Source organism: Microtus oregoni, unplaced genomic scaffold, assembly GCF_018167655.1.
Source record: "Microtus oregoni isolate MIOR12 unplaced genomic scaffold, Mior012 000005F_ref0000423, whole genome shotgun sequence".
In the NCBI taxonomy this organism is placed as follows: Eukaryota; Metazoa; Chordata; class Mammalia; order Rodentia; family Cricetidae; genus Microtus; species Microtus oregoni.
The window spans coordinates 20033485-20055613 of record NW_024543064.1 but is presented as its reverse complement, the minus strand read 5'-3'; the positions used below and the strand labels follow the sequence as shown (position 1 = coordinate 20055613).

The window sequence follows — 22129 nt, the reverse complement described above, 5'->3', positions numbered from 1 at the left end:
GCCCTCCTGGACTAGGGCCTGGGTATCTGGAGTGTTACACAGCTCCTCCGCTCCCCCGGGCTCAGAGTTTGGAAGCCAATGGCTTAGATAATTTCAGTGTTCCTCCCAGCCTTAAATTAGACCACAGCTCTAGAAGGAGCCTTTCCAGAAGTGGCTGAAGGGTTGTTGCAGGAGCTGAGAGTGGGAAAGAGGCTTTGGCCTTAAGAGATTTAGGAACTCTGCCTCTGAACAGCTGTGTGGCTTCAGGCGAGTTTCACAAGGGCTCTGGGTCCGTTTGTTCTGTAGCTCCAGGATAGTAAGCCATGCATGCTTCCTGGGTTGCTGTGAAGACTCGGTGGGTCATGTGTGTGAATTGCAAAGTTCTTTCTGCCTGCAACTCCTGTGGGCTACATTCCTTTCCAGATGTCGAGAGATGCAGTGAGTGGAATAGACAAGAGAGCCTTGCCCTGTTGATGCTTAAAACTCTGAGTGGATTGCATATCGCTGCCTACCACAGGGGCCCACAAGAGTGTCCTTTCCCACCGTGTCCTCTCCCTGAGTCAGCCTTGCATTCTCCCTACGGGCCGGCACTAGGCAATATGGCACCTGTCCATAGAGCATAAGCTGATGATCCAGCGGGGCTAGGTCAGGACCAAACAAGAGACATGATGGGGGCTACTTTCTCAGACCCTTCAGGAATTGGGGCTCAAGCTGTTCACTGAGGTCCTGGCTCGGGCTCAGCTCTGCGTCTTCAGGCTCCATTGGGAATCAAACAGGCCTAGATCTAAGTCCCAGCTCTGCCCTGACCAGCTCAGAATCACTCCGTAAATATTTATGTAGCATCCATAGCTCAGGCTCTGGGGTCAGAGGATACAGCAATAAACAAGGCATGTGTGATCCTTGCCCCTGAAGAGCCCGCAGTCTGAAGGAACACAGTAAATAGCCAGTCACACAAGTCATTGATTGCTGTTGTGATGAGTACTATGGCGGGGAAATAGACAGGGCCCCAAGAGGACAGAGGGCCGGACTGAAGGAAAGAAGGACTTCAGAGATTCTCTGAAGCTCTGCAGAATTTCTCTGTACAGCCCTGGGCACCTGGAACTCACTCTGTAGACCAGGCCTTGAACTCAGAGATCTGCTTGCCTCCGCCTCCCGAGTGCTGGGGTTAAAGGTGTGCGCCGCCACCGTCTGGGTCCTTTCTACATTCTTGTCACTCTTTTCCCCTCAACGTCTCTGTTGGGTCTAGAAAAGAATAAGAAGAAACTTCATGAGAGCCAGACGCAGTGGTGTATATCTGTAAGACCCCATCTACTGCCCTGTCCTGAAAAGCGGGGCTGATGAGATGACCAGTGGCTGAGAGTGCTCGTCCTCTGACCTGACAACCTGAGTGTGGTCCATGGGACCCACAAGGAGAAAGCTGGCTTCTGCTAGTTGTTCTTTGACCTCCATACATACACAAGCACGTACATGTACACACATGCACACAATTAAAATGTAATAAAATAATAGCTGAAGAGATAGCTGTTTAGAGCATTGGCTACTCTTGCTCCTGGTTCAGTCTCCAGCACCACATGGTAGCTCACAGCCTCCTGTAGAACTCTAGTTCCAGGAGATTTGATGCCCTCTTCTCTCCTCTAGGTACCAGGGCATGTACATGCTATATATACATCAGTACAGGCAAAACATGATTTTCTTGGTATAATAAACATGAGCTGTTGCAGACTTGGGGAGCTTCATGCATCAGGAGACAAACCTCTTCTAGATGGTGTCTTTAAAAGTGGGCAGGATAATAATTGATTTCTGTATGGTAGGGAGGTTAGATGAGATGACCCACTAAAGTACTTAGCCTAGGGTTAGCAGTAGAAAAAGTGTCCCTAAAGTACAGGCTTTTATTGTCAGCTTCCTGGTGGCTGCTGGACCCTTGACTCCAGGTGCTCTCTTCACTTTCTCTGTAGCTCTTGGTCCAGTGATTATTTTAATATCTGACTACCTAGGCCTTGTGCAGAGTAGACATTCGATAAGTAATGAACCTATGAATGAATGAATGAATGAATGAATGAGCGAATGAATAATACTTCATGTCTGAGCCTCCATTTCTTCATCTGCAAAATGGGGTTATTAACAGCCCCTACCTCGCAGGATTGGTATGAAGAATTAATGAAGCAATGCCTGGACAGCTGACAGCCCAGTGCCTGGCGCGCAGTAGGTGCTCACTAAACCTGAGCTGCCGTGGTCCTTTCCAGGCGCTGTCCACGTCCCCGTCCCAAGGCCTGGACTCAGGCCGAAGTGGCTCCACAACACCCCCAGCCGACAGCCAGCGACTGGCAGAGTCCCCAAGCACGGGGACCCTCTGTTTACCAGGTCAGTCACGAGGGGGCACTGAGGGAGCTGGGGTGGGACTGTGCGCTAGTAGCAGGGTTTGGGTGTGGACCCTAATTCATGTGGAGAATTCAGATCTGTTACGTGTCTTGTTGCCCACAGAGATATCCAGTGTGACAGCCCAGGCGGCAGAGCCGAGGGTGAGTGCACCTTAGGGGATGGGGATGAGAGGGAAAGATACTCTGAGAGTTGGTCGGTTCTATGTGGAGTGGTCACCTTGTCCTGCTAGGCCTCCTTCTCCAAGACGGGGATGCTGTCAAAAGGAGTTCGCTGTGTATACTTGATTGAAGACCTGCCAGCCATCTGGACTTAGGTCAGGGGCTGGAACATAGTGGAGCAATCAATGGAACCCTAGAGAAAGGGTCCAGGGTCTTGATAGGGTGTGGGAAACTGAAGCCGGCTCAGTGAAGGACTTCCTGCCTCTCTTTCCCTGGCAGGTTCTGGTCCCGGCTTCTCGCACCCTCATGTCAGCCCCGGCCCCGCCTGGTGGCCCTCGGAGGACAAGGTCAGGATGCGTGTGAAGCCCCAGGGCCTGGTGGTGACTTCCAGTGCCGTCTGCAGCTCTCCTGACTACCTCCGAGAGCCCAAGTACTACCCCGGTGGTCCCCCAACCCCCCGGCCCTTGCTGCCCACCCGGCCCCCTGCCAGCCCACCTGACAAAGCCTTTTCCACCCACACCTTCTCTGAGAACCCACGCCCACCCCCACGCCGGGACCCCAGCACCCGGCGTCCACCAGTCCTTGCCAAGGGAGACGACGTGCTACCCCCTCGGGCAGCCCGGCCTGTCTCCCAGGCCCACTGTCCCACACCGGCCCCAGACAGCAACTCTCTCCGCCACTGGGACAACGGCCGTGTGAACCTGCGTCCAGTGGTGCAGCTGATTGACATCATGAAGGACCTGACAAGGCTGTCGCAAGACCTGCAGCACAGCGGTGTGCATCTGGACTGTGGTGGGCTAAGACTGAGCCGCCCACCTGCTCCACCACCCGGTGACCTGCAGTACAGCTTCTTCTCTTCACCCAGCCTGGCCAACAGCATCCGTAGCCCCGAGGAGCGCGTCACCCCTCATGCCAAGTCAGAGCGGCCCAGCCACCCCCTCTATGAGCCTGAGCCCGAGGCCAGAGATAGCCCCCAGCCTGGCCAAGGCCATGGTCCTGGAGCCACAGCCGCAGCCACTGGTCTGCCCCCAGAGCCTGAGCCCGATGGGCCTGACTACTCTGAGCTAGCAGATGCTGACATCCTCAGCGAGCTGGCCTCCCTTACATGTCCTGAGGCCCAGCTCCTGGAGGCTCAGGCCCTTGAACCTCCATCACCGCAGCCTGAACCACAGCTCCTGGACCCCCAACCCCGTTTCCTAGACCCACAGGCACTAGAGCCTCTAGGGGAAGGTTTGGAGCTGCCACCCCTGCAGCCTCTTGCTGATCCTCTAGGGCTGCCGAGCCTGACTCTGCAGGCTCTAGATACCCTACCTGACTCCTTGGAGTCCCAGCTTCTTGACCCCCAGGCCCTTGACCCCCTGCCTAAATTGCTGGATGTTCCTGGTCGACGTCTAGAGCCCCAGCAGTCCCTAGGGCACTGCCAGCTGACTGAGCCCTTACACCTGGACTTGTGCTCACCTCATGGTCCCCCTGGTCCTGAGGGCCACCCCAAGTACGCCTTGAGGCGCACTGATAGGCCAAAGATCCTGTGTCGCCGGCGGAAAGCCGGAAGGGGGCGGAAGGCAGACTCGGGACCTGAAGGTCGCCTGCTTCCCCTGCCCATGCCTACAGGGCTGGCAGCTGCCCTGGCTGAACCCCCACCGCTACCACCACCTCCACCACCTCCTACTCTGACAGGCCCAGGCCCAGTTCCTGAGCTGGAGCCAGAGTCTTCTCAGACCCCAGTGGTCCCCACCCGCAAAGGCAAGTGCAGGGGTGTACGGCGCATGGTGGTGAAGATGGCCAAGATCCCTGTATCTCTAGGGCGGAGAAATAAGACCACGTACAAAGTTTCATCCTTGAGCAGCAGTCTGAGTGTGGAAGGCAAGGAGCTGGGCTTGCGGGTGTCGACAGAGCCCACCCCATTGCTGAAGATGAAAAACAATGGCCGGAATGTGGTGGTGGTCTTCCCTCCAGGTGAGATGCCTATTATTCTCAAGCGTAAGCGTGGCCGCCCTCCTAAGAACCTGCTGCTGGGTCCTGGCAAGCCCAAAGAGCCTGCTGTGATAGCTGCCGAGGCTGCTACTGTGGCAGCGGCCACTCTGGCCATGCCAGAGGTAAAGAAACGAAGGCGGCGAAAACAAAAACTGGCATCTCCACAGCCATCGTATGCAGCAGACGCCAATGACAGTAAGGCTGAGTATTCTGATGTCCTTGCCAAGCTGGCCTTCTTGAACCGCCAGAGCCAGTGTGCTGGGAGGTGCTCACCTCCCCGCTGCTGGACACCCAGTGAGCCTGAGTCAGTGCACCAGGCCCCAGACACCCAGAGCATCTCCCACTTCCTGCATCGTGTGCAGGGCTTCCGGAGGCGAGGGGGCAAAACGGGGGGCTTTGGAGGCAGGGGTGGAGGCCATGCAGCCAAGGCAGCCCGCTGTTCCTTTAGTGACTTCTTTGAGGGCATTGGCAAGAAAAAGAAGGTGGTAGCAGTGGCAGCTACTGGGGTTGTGGGTCCTGGCCTCACCGAGTTGGGGCATCCACGCAAAAGGGGCCGAGGGGAGGTAGATGCTGTGACTGGGAAAGCCAAGCGCAAGAGACGGTCCCGAAAGAACGGGACTCTGTTCCCAGAGCAGGTGCCCAGTGGCCCAGGCTTTGGGGAGGCAGGTGCTGAGTGGCCTGGGGACAAGGGTGGTGGCTGGGCCCCTCACCATGGGCACCCAGGAGGGCAAGCTGGCCGAAACTGTGGGTTCCAAGGGACTGAGGCCCGGGCTTTTGCCTCCACTGGACTGGAGAGTGGAGCTTCAGGCCGGGGCAGCTACTATGCGGGTGCACCCTCAGGCCAGACGGAGCTCAGCCAGGAGCGCCAGAACCTCTTCACTGGCTATTTTCGCTCCCTGCTTGACTCGGATGACTCCTCTGACCTCTTGGACTTCGCCCTCTCAGCCTCTCGCCCAGAGTCCAGGAAGGCATCAGGCACCTATGCAGGGCCTCCCTCCAGCGGGCTGCCTGCACAGCGGGGTCTTGCCACCTTCCCAAGCCGGGGAGCCAAGGCTAGCCCAGTGGCGGTGGGCAGCAGTGGAGCTGGGGCAGACCCCTCCTTCCAGCCTGTTCTGCCCTCCCGTCAGACTTTCCCACCAGGACGGGCAACAAGCTACGGGATAACCCCAGCCACTTCAGACTGCCGGGCAGCTGAGACCTTCCCAAAGCTGGCTCCCCCTCCTTCAGCCGTGGCCCGCTCACCTACCACCCACCCGCCTGCCAACACCTACCCGCCTCAGTATGGTGGCTATGGGGCAGGACAAAGTGTGTTTGCCCCAGCAAAGCCCTTTTCAGGCCAGGACTGTGCTAACAGCAAGGACTGCAGCTTTGCCTATGGCAGTGGCAACAGCCTTCCCGCCTCACCCAGCAGCGCCCACAGTGCTGGCTATGCCCCACCACCTACTGGGGGTCCCTGCCTGCCACCCAGCAAGGCATCCTTCTTCAACAGCTCTGAGGGGGGGCCCTTCTCTGGGTCAGCTCCCACACCTCTGCGCTGCGACAGTCGAGCCAGCACCGTCTCGCCCGGTGGCTACATGGTGCCCAAGGGCACCACAGCTTCTGCAGCCTCCGCCGCCTCCTCCTCCTCCTCTTCCTTTCAGCCCTCACCTGAGAACTGTCGGCAGTTTGTGGGGGCTTCTCAGTGGCCTTTCCGGCAGGGGTATGGCGGCCTGGACTGGGCCTCAGAGGCCTTTAGTCAGCTCTACAATCCCAACTTTGACTGCCACGTCAGTGAGCCCAACGTGATCTTGGACATCTCGAACTACACGCCGCAGAAGGTGAAGCAGCAAACTGCCGTGTCCGAGACCTTCTCCGAGTCGTCCTCCGACAGCACCCAGTTCAATCAACCCGTCGGTGGTGGTGGTTTTCGGCGTGCCAACAGTGAGGCCTCAAGCAGTGAGGGTCAGTCCAGCTTGTCTAGCCTGGAGAAGCTCATGATGGACTGGAATGAAGCATCGTCTGCTCCCGGCTACAACTGGAACCAGAGCGTCCTCTTCCAGAGCAGCTCCAAGCCTGGCCGCGGGCGGCGGAAGAAGGTGGACCTGTTTGAGGCCTCACATCTGGGCTTCTCAACATCTGCGTCAGCCACTGCCTCTGGCTACCCATCCAAACGGAGCACCGGGCCCCGGCAGCCGCGGGGTGGCCGGGGTAGCGGGGCCTGTTCTGCCAAGAAGGAGCGAGGTGGTACAGCGGCTAAAGCTAAGTTCATCCCCAAGCCACAGCCAGTTAACCCACTGTTCCAGGACAGCCCAGACCTTGGCTTGGACTACTATAGCGGGGACAGCAGCATGTCACCGCTGCCCTCCCAGTCAAGAGCCTTTGGGGTGGGAGAGCGAGATCCCTGTGACTTCATGGGACCTTACTCCATGAATCCGTCTACACCTTCAGATGGCACTTTCGGCCAAGGCTTCCACTGTGACTCTCCCAGCCTCGGTGCCCCCGAGCTTGATGGCAAGCATTTCCCACCGCTGGCGCACCCACCCACAGTGTTTGATGCTGGCCTGCAGAAGGCATACTCACCCACCTGTTCGCCCACGCTCGGCTTTAAGGAAGAGCTGCGGCCACCACCTACAAAACTGACTGCCTGTGAGCCCCTTAAGCATGGTCTTCAGGGAGCTAGCCTGAGCCATGCAGCCCAGGCCCACCTGAGCTGCCGGGACCTGCCGCTGGGCCAGCCTCATTATGATTCCCCTAGTTGCAAGGGTACAGCCTATTGGTACCCACCAGGTTCAGCTGCCCGTAGCCCACCCTATGAAGGCAAGGTGGGTTCAGGGCTGCTAGCTGACTTCCTGGGCAGGACGGAGGCTGTATGTCTCAGTGCCCCCCACCTGGCTAGCCCACCAGCCACGCCCAAGGCCGACAAGGAGCCACTGGAGATGGCCCGGCCACCAGGTCCACCCCGCGGTCCCGCTGCAGCCACTGCTGGCTATGGCTGCCCACTCCTTAGTGACTTAACCCTGTCCCCTGTGCCGAGGGACTCGCTGCTGCCCCTGCAGGACACTGCCTACAGGTATCCAGGCTTTATGCCACAGGCACATCCTGGCCTGGGTGGGGGCCCTAAGAGTGGCTTCCTGGGGCCCATGGCGGAACCTCACCCTGAGGACACATTCACCGTCACCTCCCTGTAGTACCAACTGAAGTGCCGACTGGACCACGAGGTTTTGTTCCTGGGTGAGTCTGGGGATGTGGGTACTGAGGGCAGAAACCTGAGGGGTAGGGCGGGAAGGTGAGGGTGCTTGGTTATGGGGAGAGCTGTTTGTGAGGGAGGATGGCGTGGTGGGACTCACCAGCAGGAAGGAAGGACTCAAAATGAGAAGTTGTGTAGTCTGAGGAGCTTGTGTGGGAGACCCAACAGAATATTCAGAAGTCCCGATCACTGCTGTGGTAGAACCTTAAATTGCTTAAGACCAAGCGTTCATTTCCCCCTCATTCTTGCCTGGGTAAGAAGTACCACTTATCTTATGAAGGAGGACATTGGCCTCCCCCTCAGAAGAAAAAAGTGGGCCAGTCATCGGCTTGGGTTCTCTAGGCTCCTGTGGTGGAGCTGGTTTGCCTTGGCACGTGCTCCACGGGGACTTTACCAGATGACCCAGAGGATTCTCTCTCTCCTGTCCTCTTCTCAAAGACTTCTTAAAAACATTTAGACAAGGACTCACTTACATGCACTCCCAGATAGCCACCTGCCGTGCCCCTGAGAGCCAGGATTCAAGTTGTAACATCTTGGGCTCGATGTTGGTTCCGTGTGATCAGGCCCTATGGGGGAAGGATGGAGGTGTGAAGAACAGAGCCTTCTCTGCCCCAGGAAACTGCAACCAGTGGGTCTGTCCACCGGGAAACTGCTCCCTTCCCTCAAATGCTTCTCCAGAGTTCAATCAAATATTCGGAGTCACTTTGCCATTATTTCTGTCAGGTTCTATGCCTTCACGGTTGAAGTCTGTTTTAGTGTTTTCAGGAAAATAAAAGGCAGAAATGTTCCCATATAACTGGAGAAAACAGTGGAGTTAGAAGAATTATCATCTTGAAGAACAGTTTATTTCAGAATATAGCCACAACTAGACCCACTTTGGGACAAGATATCTGTCACAGAATGGGCCAGATGTGGCCATTGGCGGTGGAGTAGCTGAGGTCTTGACTGAAGCCTCATCACTCTTGCTGCCCCAAAGCCTCCTGGGTGTTTTGCTTCCTGATGGACTAGCCTGTCCCTGCTCTGGAGAGGCCATGCGAGGCCAGGGTGACTCGGGGTCCTGAAGTAGAGTCAGTGGAAACTTAGGACTTCCCCTCCCCCCACTTTGCTAGACCCCAGCTGCCCTGGTGCCTAAGGGTGGCAAAGAGCCATTGTGAAAGCCAGGCGGCCCCTGGGAACACCAGTCCTCGGTCGGCCACCAGCTTGCCACATATCTGAACTTTTGCCTTTTCCTGGCCTGTTTCCCCCTCTGTTTGAGAAAATGGACTTCAGTAGTCTCTTGGGCTCTCACAGGTCTGTATGGTCTCCATAATGGAGACAATGGCTTTTTTTTTTTTTTTTTTTTTTTTTGGCAGTGTTTTTTCCTCCCTAATGAAGGCAGGCTAAGATTAAAACGGCCTTCCATTCTCCATGCATCTCGCTGCAAGCAGCAGGGCTGCAGATCTGAAGCCGGCCAGAGAGAAGCTGCTTAGGGTTTAAAATGTCAAACTCTTGATCCTTCTCACCGGAGGGGAGATGTCTCATGGATAATCCAGAAATGTGAAATAATCCCAAAACCGTTCCTCCCAGGCTCTGGGATGGAAAATGAACGTGTGGGGGCTGGGTGTTTGGGCAGGTCACAGCTCAGTGCATAATGGAACCACCCAGTGAGGTCTGAATGCAGGAGGAGCTGGGATGCCATCCAGCCCCACATTCTAGCCTGTTCCCCACCCAGCACTGGGAGTTAGCAACACTGTCCTCACAGGGACACATGCAGTTCCAGAGACATCTGTGCAGCCCTCCCCGTGTATCCGGCATTGGAAACACCACAGACAGGCGCTTGAACCTCAGAGGGCCTCCAGTTCAGAGGGAAAGACGCCAAACACAGAATGGCACGGAGCACTTGGTGGTCAGAGCCACGGGGAGGGGGGTGTGAGAGCCTGCAACAGGGTACCCAGACAAGACCTTACAGCTGCTGCCAGCTGATGAAGGGGCTCACTGGTAGATGGGGAAGAGCACTCTGGACAAAGGGAGCAGTAAGCGGTGCGCACAGTCTTGAGGGGAGGGATTTGGCTCTGAAGATCTTGCTGATGAGCAGGCAGTAAAGCTAAGCAAAGGCCAGGCAGGCAGAGCCAGATCCTGTAAGACACTGCAAGGAATTTGAATCATTCCAAGACGTACAGGGAGCCACCGAAGACAGTCCCAGTGAGATCAGGCAAGTATTGAAAGGAAGGAGACCAGACCAACCAGTCGTGATGGTGGCTTGGGCTAAGGCCGTCTGGGCTAGTTTCCCTTCCCTGGTTAGGATAGCCTGCAAGCGCCTCCGTGTAGAGCAAGCCTCTCGTCCCCACGACTAGTTAAAGCCATGGTGATAGTGAGAGAGGTTAGAGGATGCAGAGGAGAGTGGCAAGGAAGTGGAATTAGAATAGAAGGAGGGAGCCACATTGTCCACAGAAGGCCTAAGCAGAGAAGACAGTGACAGGCTCACTCACCAACAGGTAGTGAGCAGCTTTAATCCCGGGCACTGGGGAAGCGGTAATTCAGTTCAGCTGCTCGTCTTGAGCCTTTTCGCGCTAACCCTGGGACAAGCACTGAGGAGACAAAGCAGACATGGCTCCTGTCTAGAGATCAGCATCTATCCCAGGAAGTTCAAACAAGCACACAGAGAGCCTGGAAACTCTGGGTAGGAAATGGCAGGTGCCCAGAGGCAGGGAGAAGCCAAGAGTGCACACCAAGCACCGGATGCTGTGCTCAGAGGTCATTCCTCTGTTCAGATATGTTCTGTCCCTTTGTGTGACACAGCATCTTGGGCAGGGAGTATGTTCTTGGCTTTCACTAGAGGTAAGGGAACAGGCACAACTGAGATCTGCCCAGGAATCTGTAGTTTGTCAAACATGGATCCACCTGTGACTTTCAAAGTTTGCCATGTGGCTACTTTTCACCCACATCTCCGGCTACAAAATGATGGGTCACATTAGGTGAACCTATGGTTCTTTGGGGGGTCAAGGGTTTTTGTGAGACAAGGCCTTGCTGTATTGTAGCGCTGGCTAACCTGGAACTAACTCACTCTAGGTGGGGCTGACCTGGAACTTGCTTCCTCCTGCCTCAGCCCGCTGAGTGCTGGAATTACAAGCATGTACCACTGTATCCAGAAGGACTAGCATTTTAAATGAATTTTGTGGATTTGTGCTAGGAAGCTGCACTTAGCTTGAAGAAGCCACAAGATGTGGAGCCAGGGAGGGGCGCTGCAGGCAGTGGGGACTCGGGGCAAAAGCAGGTTTCATCCCAGTGAGAGCCGGGAGGTGAAAGGTCAGATGAGACAGTGGGGAATGTGTGTCCTGGCTCTCTTGAGTGCTGTAGCTGATAGGTAGTTAGGGGTGGGCCAAAGGAGGGGGGCCTTGGGCTCATATAGACATCCTTTCTAATGAAGAGCAGAGCCAGACAAACTGGCTCCATGTTGGGACCCTTGAACCAAAGATCAACCACACCAGACCCTAAGAACAGAGGTGAGAAGGTGGGAAGTACCCACAGATATTCAGGAATCTCTAATCCTTCCCCCTCCCTGTTAGCTCTTGGCTCTAAAACTGAGGCCAAGAGAAATGTCACAGGTCCTCCCAGGTTACACCAGCTGGGGCCTGACGGGAACTGGAGGCAGTTTCCAACGCCACCATCCAGCCAGGGTCAGCAGGCATGCCCAGGCCTGGGCCAGGCCCGACTGCTCTGGGCTTTGTCTCTCTGAGTCTTGAATCCTTAAGAGGTCACTTGATCTTGCCTCTGGCTCTGAGCAAGAGGCCTCATGTCAGGGCTCAGCCGGTCCTGCCCTGCTTCCTCTGAGCTCCAGGTTTTCTCGCCTTTCTGAGGTCATCCTCCAGTTCTGCTTGCGTTCCCTGTAGCCATATTTAGGCCAGGCCTTCTTGTTCAGAGCCCCCGCTCCTTGGAAATACCATCTCTCTATGAACATACCTTCTGCTGCTCCTCCTCTCCCTGCACCTCACATCCCTGGTAAAAAGCAGAGCTCCAAACTGGCAGGCAGGCAGTGGCTAGGAGTGCACGTCTGTGGTCACACAGGCCCCTCACCAGCTAGGTGATGTGGTGACTCACGTAACCTAGTGAGTCACATCATCTCTATCTGTAAGAATTAAGGGATTGACATGTAAAGCTCTTATCCCTGTCCTGGCCCACAGGAAAGCACTTAGTTGGCTGGTAGATGGGTGGATGAATGCCTTCCCACAGTCTGAATTCTGGGTCCTCAGTGCAATCTGCGTGAGTCACACATCTCCAACCCCTGTTCATGACCTTTGCTTGACCAAAGATAACCCTCCTGCATCTGTTTGTCTGCTGTCCTCTAAGGGTCTTGTATTCTGCTGTGGGCCTGGAGCATTTGGAAGCCTTGAAATTTCTCTGGGGCTGGAGACGTAGTAGCTGAGTATGAAGGGTGCTTGCCTACTGTGCACAAGACCCTTGATTCCATCCCCAGTCCTGGGGAGTGAGGGACAGGGTAGTTCCAGTGTTCTTTATGTTAGCCACTGGACCAAGTCCTGGGGAGAGGTAGGGGCGCTGGGATGGAGGAAGCACTACTCCAAAGGACTTTGGAAAATCACCCGAATAGGCTAGAGCTTCTCCCCAAACACAAAGCATCTGAGAAACCTTCCTTGTAACTTTAGAGTGTGTTTTCATTTCCCTGGATAGCACTGTCTGCCTTGCCACTGTCCTCTTTGGTGCCATGGTGCCTGTGCTGCTGGGGGTTGGGGAAGTAGATGAAGTCTGTCCAGTCGCACGAAGTAGCAGCCCACTCTGCCCTGGCCAGTATCCCATGCTCCAGATAGCACTAACTCACAGGCCTAATGGGCTTGTTCCAGACCTCTACTTGAGTACAATGTCTAGGGGAGGTGCCTCATCTCCTCCAGCAGCAGGGAGGATCCTCCATGCCAGCCCTTCTGAGCTACATAAGGAGGGCAGCGGGGACTTCCTGGAGCTGGAAATGATCCGAGCAAATGAGAGACTTAGCAGCTAGAGCCCCACTCAGCCAGCTGGGTCTCTGGCCCACCCCCACCCCAGTCCATTCTGTCCATGGTGGCCGCCAAAGTGCTTGTTGTTCAGCATTTTTAGATGCACGGTGTCTGGAGCCCCTAAAATATTTATTGGGTGAATTGATTAAAGCACATCTGCTCTTGAAAGCCGCTTCACACCTTTTGATTGTATCCTTCCTCTCCGGCACGACTGTCTGCAGAACACAAGCCCGACTGCCTGGCGTGGTGCAGAAGACATTCGGGCCTCTGTCTTGGCATCCACCCCTTTCAGAGAGTTCTCTGCAGGATGCGCCCTTTGCTTTGCCCTGGCCTGGTTGCCCTCTGCTATCCACTGGGGTCTCCCACCTGTCACTGCCAGTCTTTCACTCAGGCGTCACCTCCTCCAAGAAGTGTTCCATGATCCTTCCCAGGCACAATTAATCTCCAGCTCTTTCTGCATCTTTGACAAGCCTTTTCCGGGAATGTCCCAGCATACCATCCGTTCCTTTAGGCTACCTGCTCGTCTTCGCATTGACTCCCCAACTCCAGTGTCTCACCATTCGGGTTGGGGGGTATTTCAGGTATAAGTGTGTGGAGGTCAGGGGACAACTTTTAGGAGTCCTTCCTCTTTTACCATGTGGGTTCTAGGATCAAACTCAGGACATTAGGTTTAGTAGTTAACGCTTCTCCTCAGTGATCCATCTTCACCGGAAGAACTAAGAGAGGAAAGGTCAGCTGAGCCATGGTGGTTGATGCATGCCTTCAATTCCAGCATTCAGGAGGTAGAAGCATGTGGCTACACAGAGCGACCCTGTCTCCACAAAAGAACAGGAGGGCTGAAGGTTCCCAAATCTGCAGGAAATAACCCTAAAAGCAATGTATTGAAGGGTGTGTCAGTGAACCTGTCAGCTCCAGACGAGGTGACTTCCAGAGAGGCCTCCAAGCAGTGGGAACCACAGAAACACTGAGTGACGAGAGAGACTCTTGGGAGTTACTCTGCCTTCATCAGCCATGATGTCTGTCCTCACATAGGTCATTTCCCACACGGAGGGTGGAGACACACTTTGACACAGAAGTGTAAAAGTGTACAAATGTATGTATATGGGGAGGAGAACTTGTTTTCTTGGGACAAAATAGAATGGGGAGTGGGAGGTGTGGTCACAGCAGATCGGTGGGTATCTACAGGAAAGAAGCCCTTCTGGTCCCGCTACCAGCTACTGTAGGTCTCAGTGTCCAGCAGCACAGGGGGCTCCCAGAGCCAAAGGTCAAGGCACATACTTTGGAAAGTAGGCGAGCTGCCCCACACCCCTTGCCTCTTTGGTTCCAATTGGGAACCCTATGATCCTTCGCTGAACCTCTAGTGGTATTTCTGCCTATCAGGTGTAGTTAAAGCCCCACAGAAATAGCCTGTACATTGAGGTACCTCATAGGCTTGATAACCTGAAAATGGCAGAGAAGTAAGTAGCCCAGTCTTCGGGCAGTTGATTTGTCCTTTGACTCCGCACATCGGGGACACCTAAAGCTCTCTGGTCACCTGTTCAAACCCTTTACTTTGTAGAAAGAAAAGTGAAGCCTAGAGAGGGAAGAGGGGAGAGCAGGGGAGTGGAGGTCGAGCCTGAGCACACACCCTAGCAGGAAGTGGCTATGATAGAAGGCTGCTCAGATGGAGGCCAGTGGATGCTCTGTTTATAGGGAGGACGGCTCTCTCTGGGCAGCCTGGTGTCTGTGTAATCTCTGCCCAGGCAGAGGCCACTGAAGTCCCTGGCACCTCAATTGCTAAGCCTGCAAGAGCCGGAGGGCGCAGTAAATGTGACTCTGGGGTTCCTCATGGAGGCACTCAGGTTAAGTCTGAGTAAAAGTGGTTGGCGTCCTGGGGTCGGGTGCATGCTGAAACTCAGGGTTCAGAGGTACCACACACAGGTCTGTGCTCTAGAAGAGCCAAGTAGAGAGTGGCAAGTGCACTGGTAGCTATGGTAACAAGGCATTCTAAGGAGGCATCCTAGAGGTGTATGAGAAAGAGCTGAGCGGGACACTCTGACATGCTGACCGGCCTTAGATCAGTCATGGTGCTGTCAGCTGCACCATCCCAGCACGCTGAGCTCTGTACCTAGTGGTTAATTTAGAGCTATAGCCTTACTTCCCAGACTGGACTGAATGCTCCTCCTCTTCCTGGGCCCCTCAGGACTTCCCTTGGCACAACCACCTACCTGCATGGAGACTGTATGGTTAGGATCTGTCTGCTTTGCTCTCTCTCCACTCCAGCAGGCTTTTAGGGTGGATCCAGAGCGCTTACCTTCTCTGCCTTCTTCCTAGTCCCTGAGCTGGGTTGCCTGACACCTTAGTATTTGGTTCAGTTTTCGAGAGTTGAGCCTCGCTAGGTCTGTGTTCTATCTAGCATAGCATTCTCCCTTCACCAAGAACATCCCCAGCCTGTGATTCTTCCCCACCCACCATCCTCCCCTAGATTCTGCCTGCACCCCTGGCTGGCTAAGTCCCGGAAGCTAGGAGGGCCGTGGGAGGAGAGGTAAGGTGCTCTGGGCAGCTTAGCAGAGGGTGAGAAAGCCTCCTGCTGCCTGGCCGCAGGCACCATGGGAAGGTTCTGGCAGGAACCGCCTGCTGGGCTGAGATCACCATGGAGACCTGGCTTGCAGAGGGTCACTGGCAATGGCTAAGGGCTGGTGGGGGTGGGAGTGAAGGGGATTTATGCAGAATTTGTGCTCTGGACCTTTGAGGGGAGCAGGCAAAGCTGGGTTCATCACTGTCAGCATGCCAAGTAGTTTGCAGCAGCCCACCCTCTCTCTGCAGTAGTTCCCCCAGAAGATTCTTCCTCTTGGCAACTGTCCTTCAACTGCAGTGGAGCCAGCTTCTGGGATGAGGCTTCTCCAGTGCTCGCTGAGCCTGGCACCGCACACATCAGTCCTTTCTTCATCTCTGCAATTGGTCGTGCTTGTCACCCTAACTGTAGAGAGCTGACATCCATCCCTGCAGCACCCCTGCTCCCTTTTCCTTACTACCCCAATTGTCTACATCTGTCAGCTCACAGGCGCAGTGGCTTACCTGTAACCCCAGGACTGTTGTGGTCCAGATCTGGTGTCCCGAGCCCTTAGCACTCACTCTCCTTTATGCTGCTGGCCTAACCACCAAGATGAGGTGCTTGCTTCCCTTTCCCTGCAGGAACCCACCTGGTGTCCCTGGCTCTCTGGGGTATCCTGGCAAGTCCAACCAGAGGACAAAAGTCATCCCTGGGGCTGATTGCCCGGCAGACAGCAGCTGAGGCTGAGCAGAATGCCAATGTGTCCCTACTGGAGAGGAAAGCTAACAGATACATGGGAAAGGGGCTTTCTGTCTGCCTGGCTCCTGCGGCTGTGGGAGATGACAGGTGGCACACAGAGGAGGAGACTTAGGGGGCAATTTAGCACCCCAGCCCTACCCCTGACCTCTGTGAGGCAGGCAACCTAATGGCCCAGGGTTCTGGGAATGACCTAAGCCAGCCTTGCTTTGGCTCATCCCTTACAGCAGCAGAGCTGTAGATCTGGGGGGGTGGGGGGGGGTGCACACTGATGGTCTGGATAGAGACAATAAGTTCCACACACATGATCAGAACTCTCTAGCAAAAAGAGGTACCTTAGTGGTTGTGGGGACTGGGGAGTTTCGAAGCCTCGGGAAGGCAGGCAGTGTTTCCACCAAACACAGATGGCATTGTGCTGGGTGATTTCTTCATTCCTTCGTTCAGGCTGACTTCCTCATCACCTCTCCTAGGAGCAGAATGGGGTTGGGAAGAGGGGTGGAGTAAAAGAAATAGAAGCGGTGTTTCACACCTGTGTGGTGCTGTGCCCAGGCCCTGCCCTGGTTCCTCTTTGCCAACCATGGAGGTTAGAAGCATTACCAAGCTAGCTTATTATTACAACATTTGGAAACTGAGGTATAGAGAGCCCATCTGGCCCCGGGAAAATAATAAAAGTGAATTCATTTTTTAATGTATTACACATCTGTGTTCAACCTTTCTGTCTTAAACACTGGATCCAGCAACAAACCTAGGAGGGTAGTCCCATTGCCCCCTCCTTTGCTTGTTTGTTTTTTAAAGCAGAATCTCCTGTCACCTGCTCTGCTCATGAGTACTAGGGTGACAGGCTACAATCGCACCTGGTTTATGCCATGTTGGGAATCAAACCCAGGGCTTCATACATGCTAGGCAAATATATCTATACTAAACGAAATATATCCCAGCCCTGATTGGTGGTTTGAGCCAATCCTGCTGCAGCTCAGGCTAACCTTGAACTCAAGATCTTCCTGTGTTAGTCTCTTAGGTGTTGGGGTTATGGGTATGGGCCGCCATGTCTGGCCTTCCAGTATCCCTTTCACACTAATGAGTAAAGGAAGCTAGGTGCCTTGGCAGGTACCTTTAAATCTCATACTTGGGGGGCAAACACAAGTGAATCTCTTCAAGGCCAGCCAGAGTTCTGTAGTGAGGCCCTGTCTCACACACAACAACAAAGCTTCAATGAGTAAACAGGCTTTAGCTCCTACCCACAGTCACAGAACTTTCAATTGGTGGCGCTGGCTGTGAGCTCAGCTATCTCTAACTCCAGAGCCCAGACTCTTAGTAAATCCTGCTCTGGGACTCCTTCCTTCTTTCCCTCCCTCCTTCCTTTCTGTCTGTTTTTGAGTTTTTTTTTTTTTAAAGATTTTTATTTATTATGTATACAGTGTTCTGTCTGCATATATGCCTACTTGCCAGAGAGGGCACCAGATCTCATTACAGATGGTTGTGAGCCACCCTGTGGTTGCTGGGAATTGAACTCAGGACCTCAGGAAGAGCAGTCAGTGCTCTTAACCTCTGAGCCATCTCTCCAGCCCCCTGTTTTTGAGTTTTTAAGGTAGGATTTCTGTTCTCTGTAGCTCAGGCTATCCTGGAATTCACACGATACATCCACCTGCTTCTCCAGCTTGTCTTCACTCTTGGTATGATCTTGAGCGTGTATATGTAGAAAAACCAAACCTGTATTGCAGTTCTCAGGAGGCTAAGGCCAGAGAATCAAGAGCCCAAGCTAGCTTTGGCACACAGCGAGTGTGAGTCTAACCTGGACTATATGAGACTGAAGAAAAGTACCTCCACATTAGGAAACTGAGCTTGGAGAAGTCACGTGGGGGCTTGCCTGGAGAAGGAACAATGTTAGCGTCTCCAGAACTTTCGGTGGGAACTGAGCCAAACCTGGTTTTAGCCCCCCGGGTCTTGGAGTTCAGTGTCTGTCCGCTGCTGACTTCTGCCTCTTCTTTTGTGTTTCTTTGCAGCTTTCAGAAAACCAATGCCAAGACCCCTCCCAGCGTCCACATCGTCCTCTGGCAGGAGCACCTGCCCCTCTGCCTCCCACCTGCCCTTTGCACCCCTGCAACCCCATATCCCACTCCACCCCTCCCTGCCCATCTCCTCCACGCAGAAGCCGAAGGTGAGCCCTTTCTGCACAAAACCAGCAATTGTAAATACTTTTTAAAATGTACAAAACTTAAAAACAAAACACAGTTTTAGAAAAAGACAAAAAAAAAAGAGAGAGAGAGAGCGAGAGAGAGAGCGTGTGCAAGAGGTTGCGAGCGGGGCTTCGAGGTGTCCAGAACCCCTGCAAGTGTGCACTGAGAAATTTATCTACAGGTCGTTTGACAAAAATGAACAATATCCTATTTATTGTATATACTGTTTTATTATAAATTGTGGATTGTATATTGCATTCTGTAAACCTGCTGTGGTCCCGTGGTGTGCAAATTCGCATGGTGGGGGGAGGGAGGGAGAACCTCTTTTGGGAGCTTTTTTTTTTTCTTTTTCACTCTTGGGTTTTATCTTCTGTTGTTGTTGTTGTTTTCTGTTGGCAGGACACACCCAAAGATCCAAGTTTGTATTAAAAAGAAATGAAAAAAAAGCAAAAAAAAAAGCCACCTTGTGTCTTGTAAAACAGAGTATGTAAGGGTGGACGGACTGAAGGGACACAGCTGGGCTTTGTTCCCGCCATTGGTCCTCCAGAAGAGTTGAAGTACCAAGTGTGTTCCTGTGTCCCCTATGTCTGAGTTCTCCCACTTGCCTGCTGTCTATCTGGGCATCCCCCCGCCCCGCCCAGACGCTGTGCCTCCTCCTACCTCTTCAGCACCTCCGTCTCTAGAACTTTAAAGATGTATTTATGTTATTTATGTGTGTGAGTGTTTCAGCTGTATGTATGTATGTGCACAGCATGTGTGGTGCCTTTAAAGGTCAAAAAAGGGCATAGGATACCCTGGAACTAGAGTTACCAGCAGTTAATCTGCCTTGGGATGCTGAGACTCAAACCCAGGTCTTCAAGAGCAGTAAGTGTTCTTAACTGCCAAACCACTGTTCAGCATTCCCCGTTTCTATCTTCAATGGGCTCCTGTGGCTCCCAAATCCTGGTTTCCTCCCCCTGAGGAGTCCCATGAGAAGCATGGCCTCCATCCTCTTCCTCTAGATTCCCCATCCCACCCCAGGACCCTAAGCCTAGTCATTTGTCCTGTGTCCCTGTCCTTTAGGCCTCGGGGTTCTATAGTGGTTCCATGATAATTTTTTTTTTTTTTATTGAGGTAGAGTGTCTCTATGTAGCCCCAGTTGTCCTGGAACTTGCTATGCAGACCAGGCTGGCCTTGAACTCAGATCAGCCTGCCTTCACCTCCTGGAATGCTGGGATAACGGGCATGTGCCATCACACCCAGCAATACCAATCTTTGAAGCATTCCATAGTAAATCCACAAACCTTTGGGACTAGAGTACATGACCTCCTTGCATGGCTGAAGTAGTCCCTGCTAAGTGTCGTCTATCGACCCCAGGTCCTGAGTCTCCCCTATCTCTGGTCCCTACCCCCTCATTTACTATGACTTACCTATCTGCTTTTGTGACCAGACACTCTAATGTCCCTTCATGTTCCTCTTTCCTTCCATCCTGAATTCTAAATGCTATCTGTATGTTTCCTCCCAGCTTTGGTTAACAGAAGAACCAGATTACTTCTTACTCCCTGACTGTGGCCAGCCTGGCTCTCCATTACTTAACGCCACAATGTCCACTTTGGCTTGGTCTTTAGGGTTTTCAGGAACATGTTTTCCTGTGACCCACTTGACATTGAAGCTCTGCTGAGTGTGACTTCCCTGTCCCTCTTCCTTAGTGACAGTGATGTCATGCCATGGGGTCATCAGGGGAACTCACTGAAAGACAAACATGCCCCCACCTTCCCAGTACCTGCCTGGGAGAGGCAGAAGGATTCACAGGTCACCATCCCTGAAAACTGCTTCCTCTGTTGGGTGTAAAAGCCATCTGCTGCACAGCCCCCTCCACACAGCCTCGAGATACAGACCTTGGCCTACCCTTCCTGCCTGCTGTGGAGAGACACCACCACTCTCAAGCTGACAGTCCCCTGTGGAGCTGGAAGTGGGGGCAGGAAGCAGTAAGACCTGCTGAGAGGTCAGGTCGTGGAAGGGGCTTTCCAGAGGAGAAAGCTTTTTAAAAGCCACGCCTAGGGTGGCAACAGAAAACTGAGTGATTTCCTAAGCAAGAAAGACATGTGCAGAGGCCAGAGGTGGGAGAGGATAGCAGGAGGCGGAAGCCCCGGGGAAGGCCTGACTTCAGTAGACAGGACACGTGCTCGGGAGAGCCCAGTGGAAGACCTGGCAAGGTCACTCAGGCAGGAGTGGAGAGGAAAATGGTAGAAATGGATTGAGCATCAGAAAAACGCAGACAATAACTGCGTTATTTAAGTAGCTCAATGACGGAATACAGGCCTGGCCCTAGGTTCTATTCCCCACTCCAAAAAGCAAAGTCACCCCAGGACTGCTGGGATAGACCAGCCCCAAAGAAGCCTGTTTGCTGCCTGAAGAGAGAAAATGCATGTATTTGTGACTGCTGAGGGGCAGAAAGGGGAGTCTAGCCAGGTGGAGCTGGCAGGTGAGGGGGGCTGGGCTGAATGGGCATCTCTGGCAGTCAGGGTTCAGTTAGAGGGTGAGAGCTCCTCACAAGATGGATATCGGGGAGAGGGAGGGCAGTGAAAGGTTGTGTGTATAGTAACTAAAGGAAATCAGAGCTTAGAGCAGAGAGGAGGCGCCTAGGCTTGGAGAAAGGAGGGCACTGGGAAGGGGCTTTGTGAGAACCTAGTGCTCCAGGACAGATGAAAGGGGACGAGAGGGAAAGAGGTGTCTGAGGGTACAGCCCAGTGGTAGAGTTCTTGCCTAACTTGCATAAGCACTGATCAACAGTACAAGAAAAAGAAGTATTTGGGGGAAGGAGGTGCTAACCAGCCTGGGTAGGCTCTGCTGCCCAGCAAGGGCTTCCAAGGTGTGTTTTGGAGGTCTGGGGATGGAATGTCTTTCAGGCCCTACAATCCCCGAGGAAAGGGCAGCAAGAGACCCTGCCTAGGTAAGTGACGAGTGATGGAGCTCACCCTGCTTTGTTCTGTTTTCAGAGGTTGGGGCTTCACCACAGGCAGAGCACCACACCTGCTTCCAGAATGCATCAAAACTACATGATTCCTATTTGGGAGGGTGAGACAGGAGGATCTCAGGTTCAAGGCCTAGGCTATAAAAGAATTCAAGCCAAATGGGCAACTTAGCAATACTTTAAAAATAAAAAAGGTGGCAAGAGGACTTACCCGGTAAAGAGATGCTTGGTGGCAAGCCTGACCCCCTGAGTTCCAGCCCTGGAACCCGTGTGGTAAAGAGATGCCTGGTGGCAAGCCTGACCCCCTGAGTTCCAGCCCTGGAACCCATGTGGTAAAAGGAGAAGAGCTATTCCTAAGAGTTGTCCTCTGGCTTTCACAAACACACCATGGTATAAATAAAGAGATAAGGGCTGGGACCAGGCAATGGTGGCACATGCCTTTGATAGCAGCTCTCAGGAGGCAGAGAGGCACGCAAATCTCTGTGAGTTTGAGGCCAGCCTGGTCTACAAAGTGAGTTCCAGGACAGCCATGGTGGTTATACAGAGAAACCCTGTCTCAAGAAACTAGAAAAGAAAAAATAAAAGATGGGGACCAGCAGAATTACTCAGTCTAAAATGCTTACAACTTAAGCATGAAACCAAAGTTTCATCTCCAGAAGACACCTGGGGAGATGTTGGTGGGGGTAATTTGGGCACAGTGGCACATGCTTGTCATCTCAGCATAGGGAGACAGAGACGGGGCCTGCTGACCTGCCAGTCAAGCCTACTTGGTAAGTTCCAGACCAGTGAGAGGATCCTGTCTCCAAAACAAGATGGATGGCACCAAAGAGAGACACCTGAAGTCGCTGCCTGGCCTCTAGAGACAGATTCTCAGATGCGGGCACACAAATACACGGAGAAGGATGGGGATATAACGTAGCTCAGTGGTAGGGTGCCTGATAGGCAGCCTGCGTTCAATAACCAGCACCAATCAAATAGAAAAGATGGTGCCTGCATGGTTCGCACTTGG

General features: G+C 53.6%; 1 protein-coding gene across 7 annotated transcripts in view; it reads left to right on the top strand.

Moving 5' to 3' along the window:
• Positions 1-18817, top strand: part of Ahdc1 (AT-hook DNA binding motif containing 1) — a 66372-nt gene extending 47555 nt beyond the window's left edge. For 5 of the 7 annotated variants that reach the window (XM_041651770.1, XM_041651772.1, XM_041651768.1 and 2 more), the window contains 4 exons: positions 2223-2340; positions 2461-2498; positions 2796-7700; positions 17994-18433. In XM_041651770.1, coding sequence (XP_041507704.1) covers positions 2870-7657 — 4788 coding nt within the window. In that variant the 5' untranslated portion in view covers positions 2223-2340; positions 2461-2498; positions 2796-2869 and the 3' untranslated portion in view covers positions 7658-7700; positions 17994-18433. Of the gene's footprint in view, positions 1-2118; positions 2341-2460; positions 2499-2795; positions 7701-17993; positions 18434-18566 lie in introns of those variants that run through there. The other 2 variants (XR_005974342.1, XM_041651771.1) reach the window with 2 other exon arrangements.
• The last annotated feature ends 3312 nt before the right edge of the window (positions 18818-22129 follow it).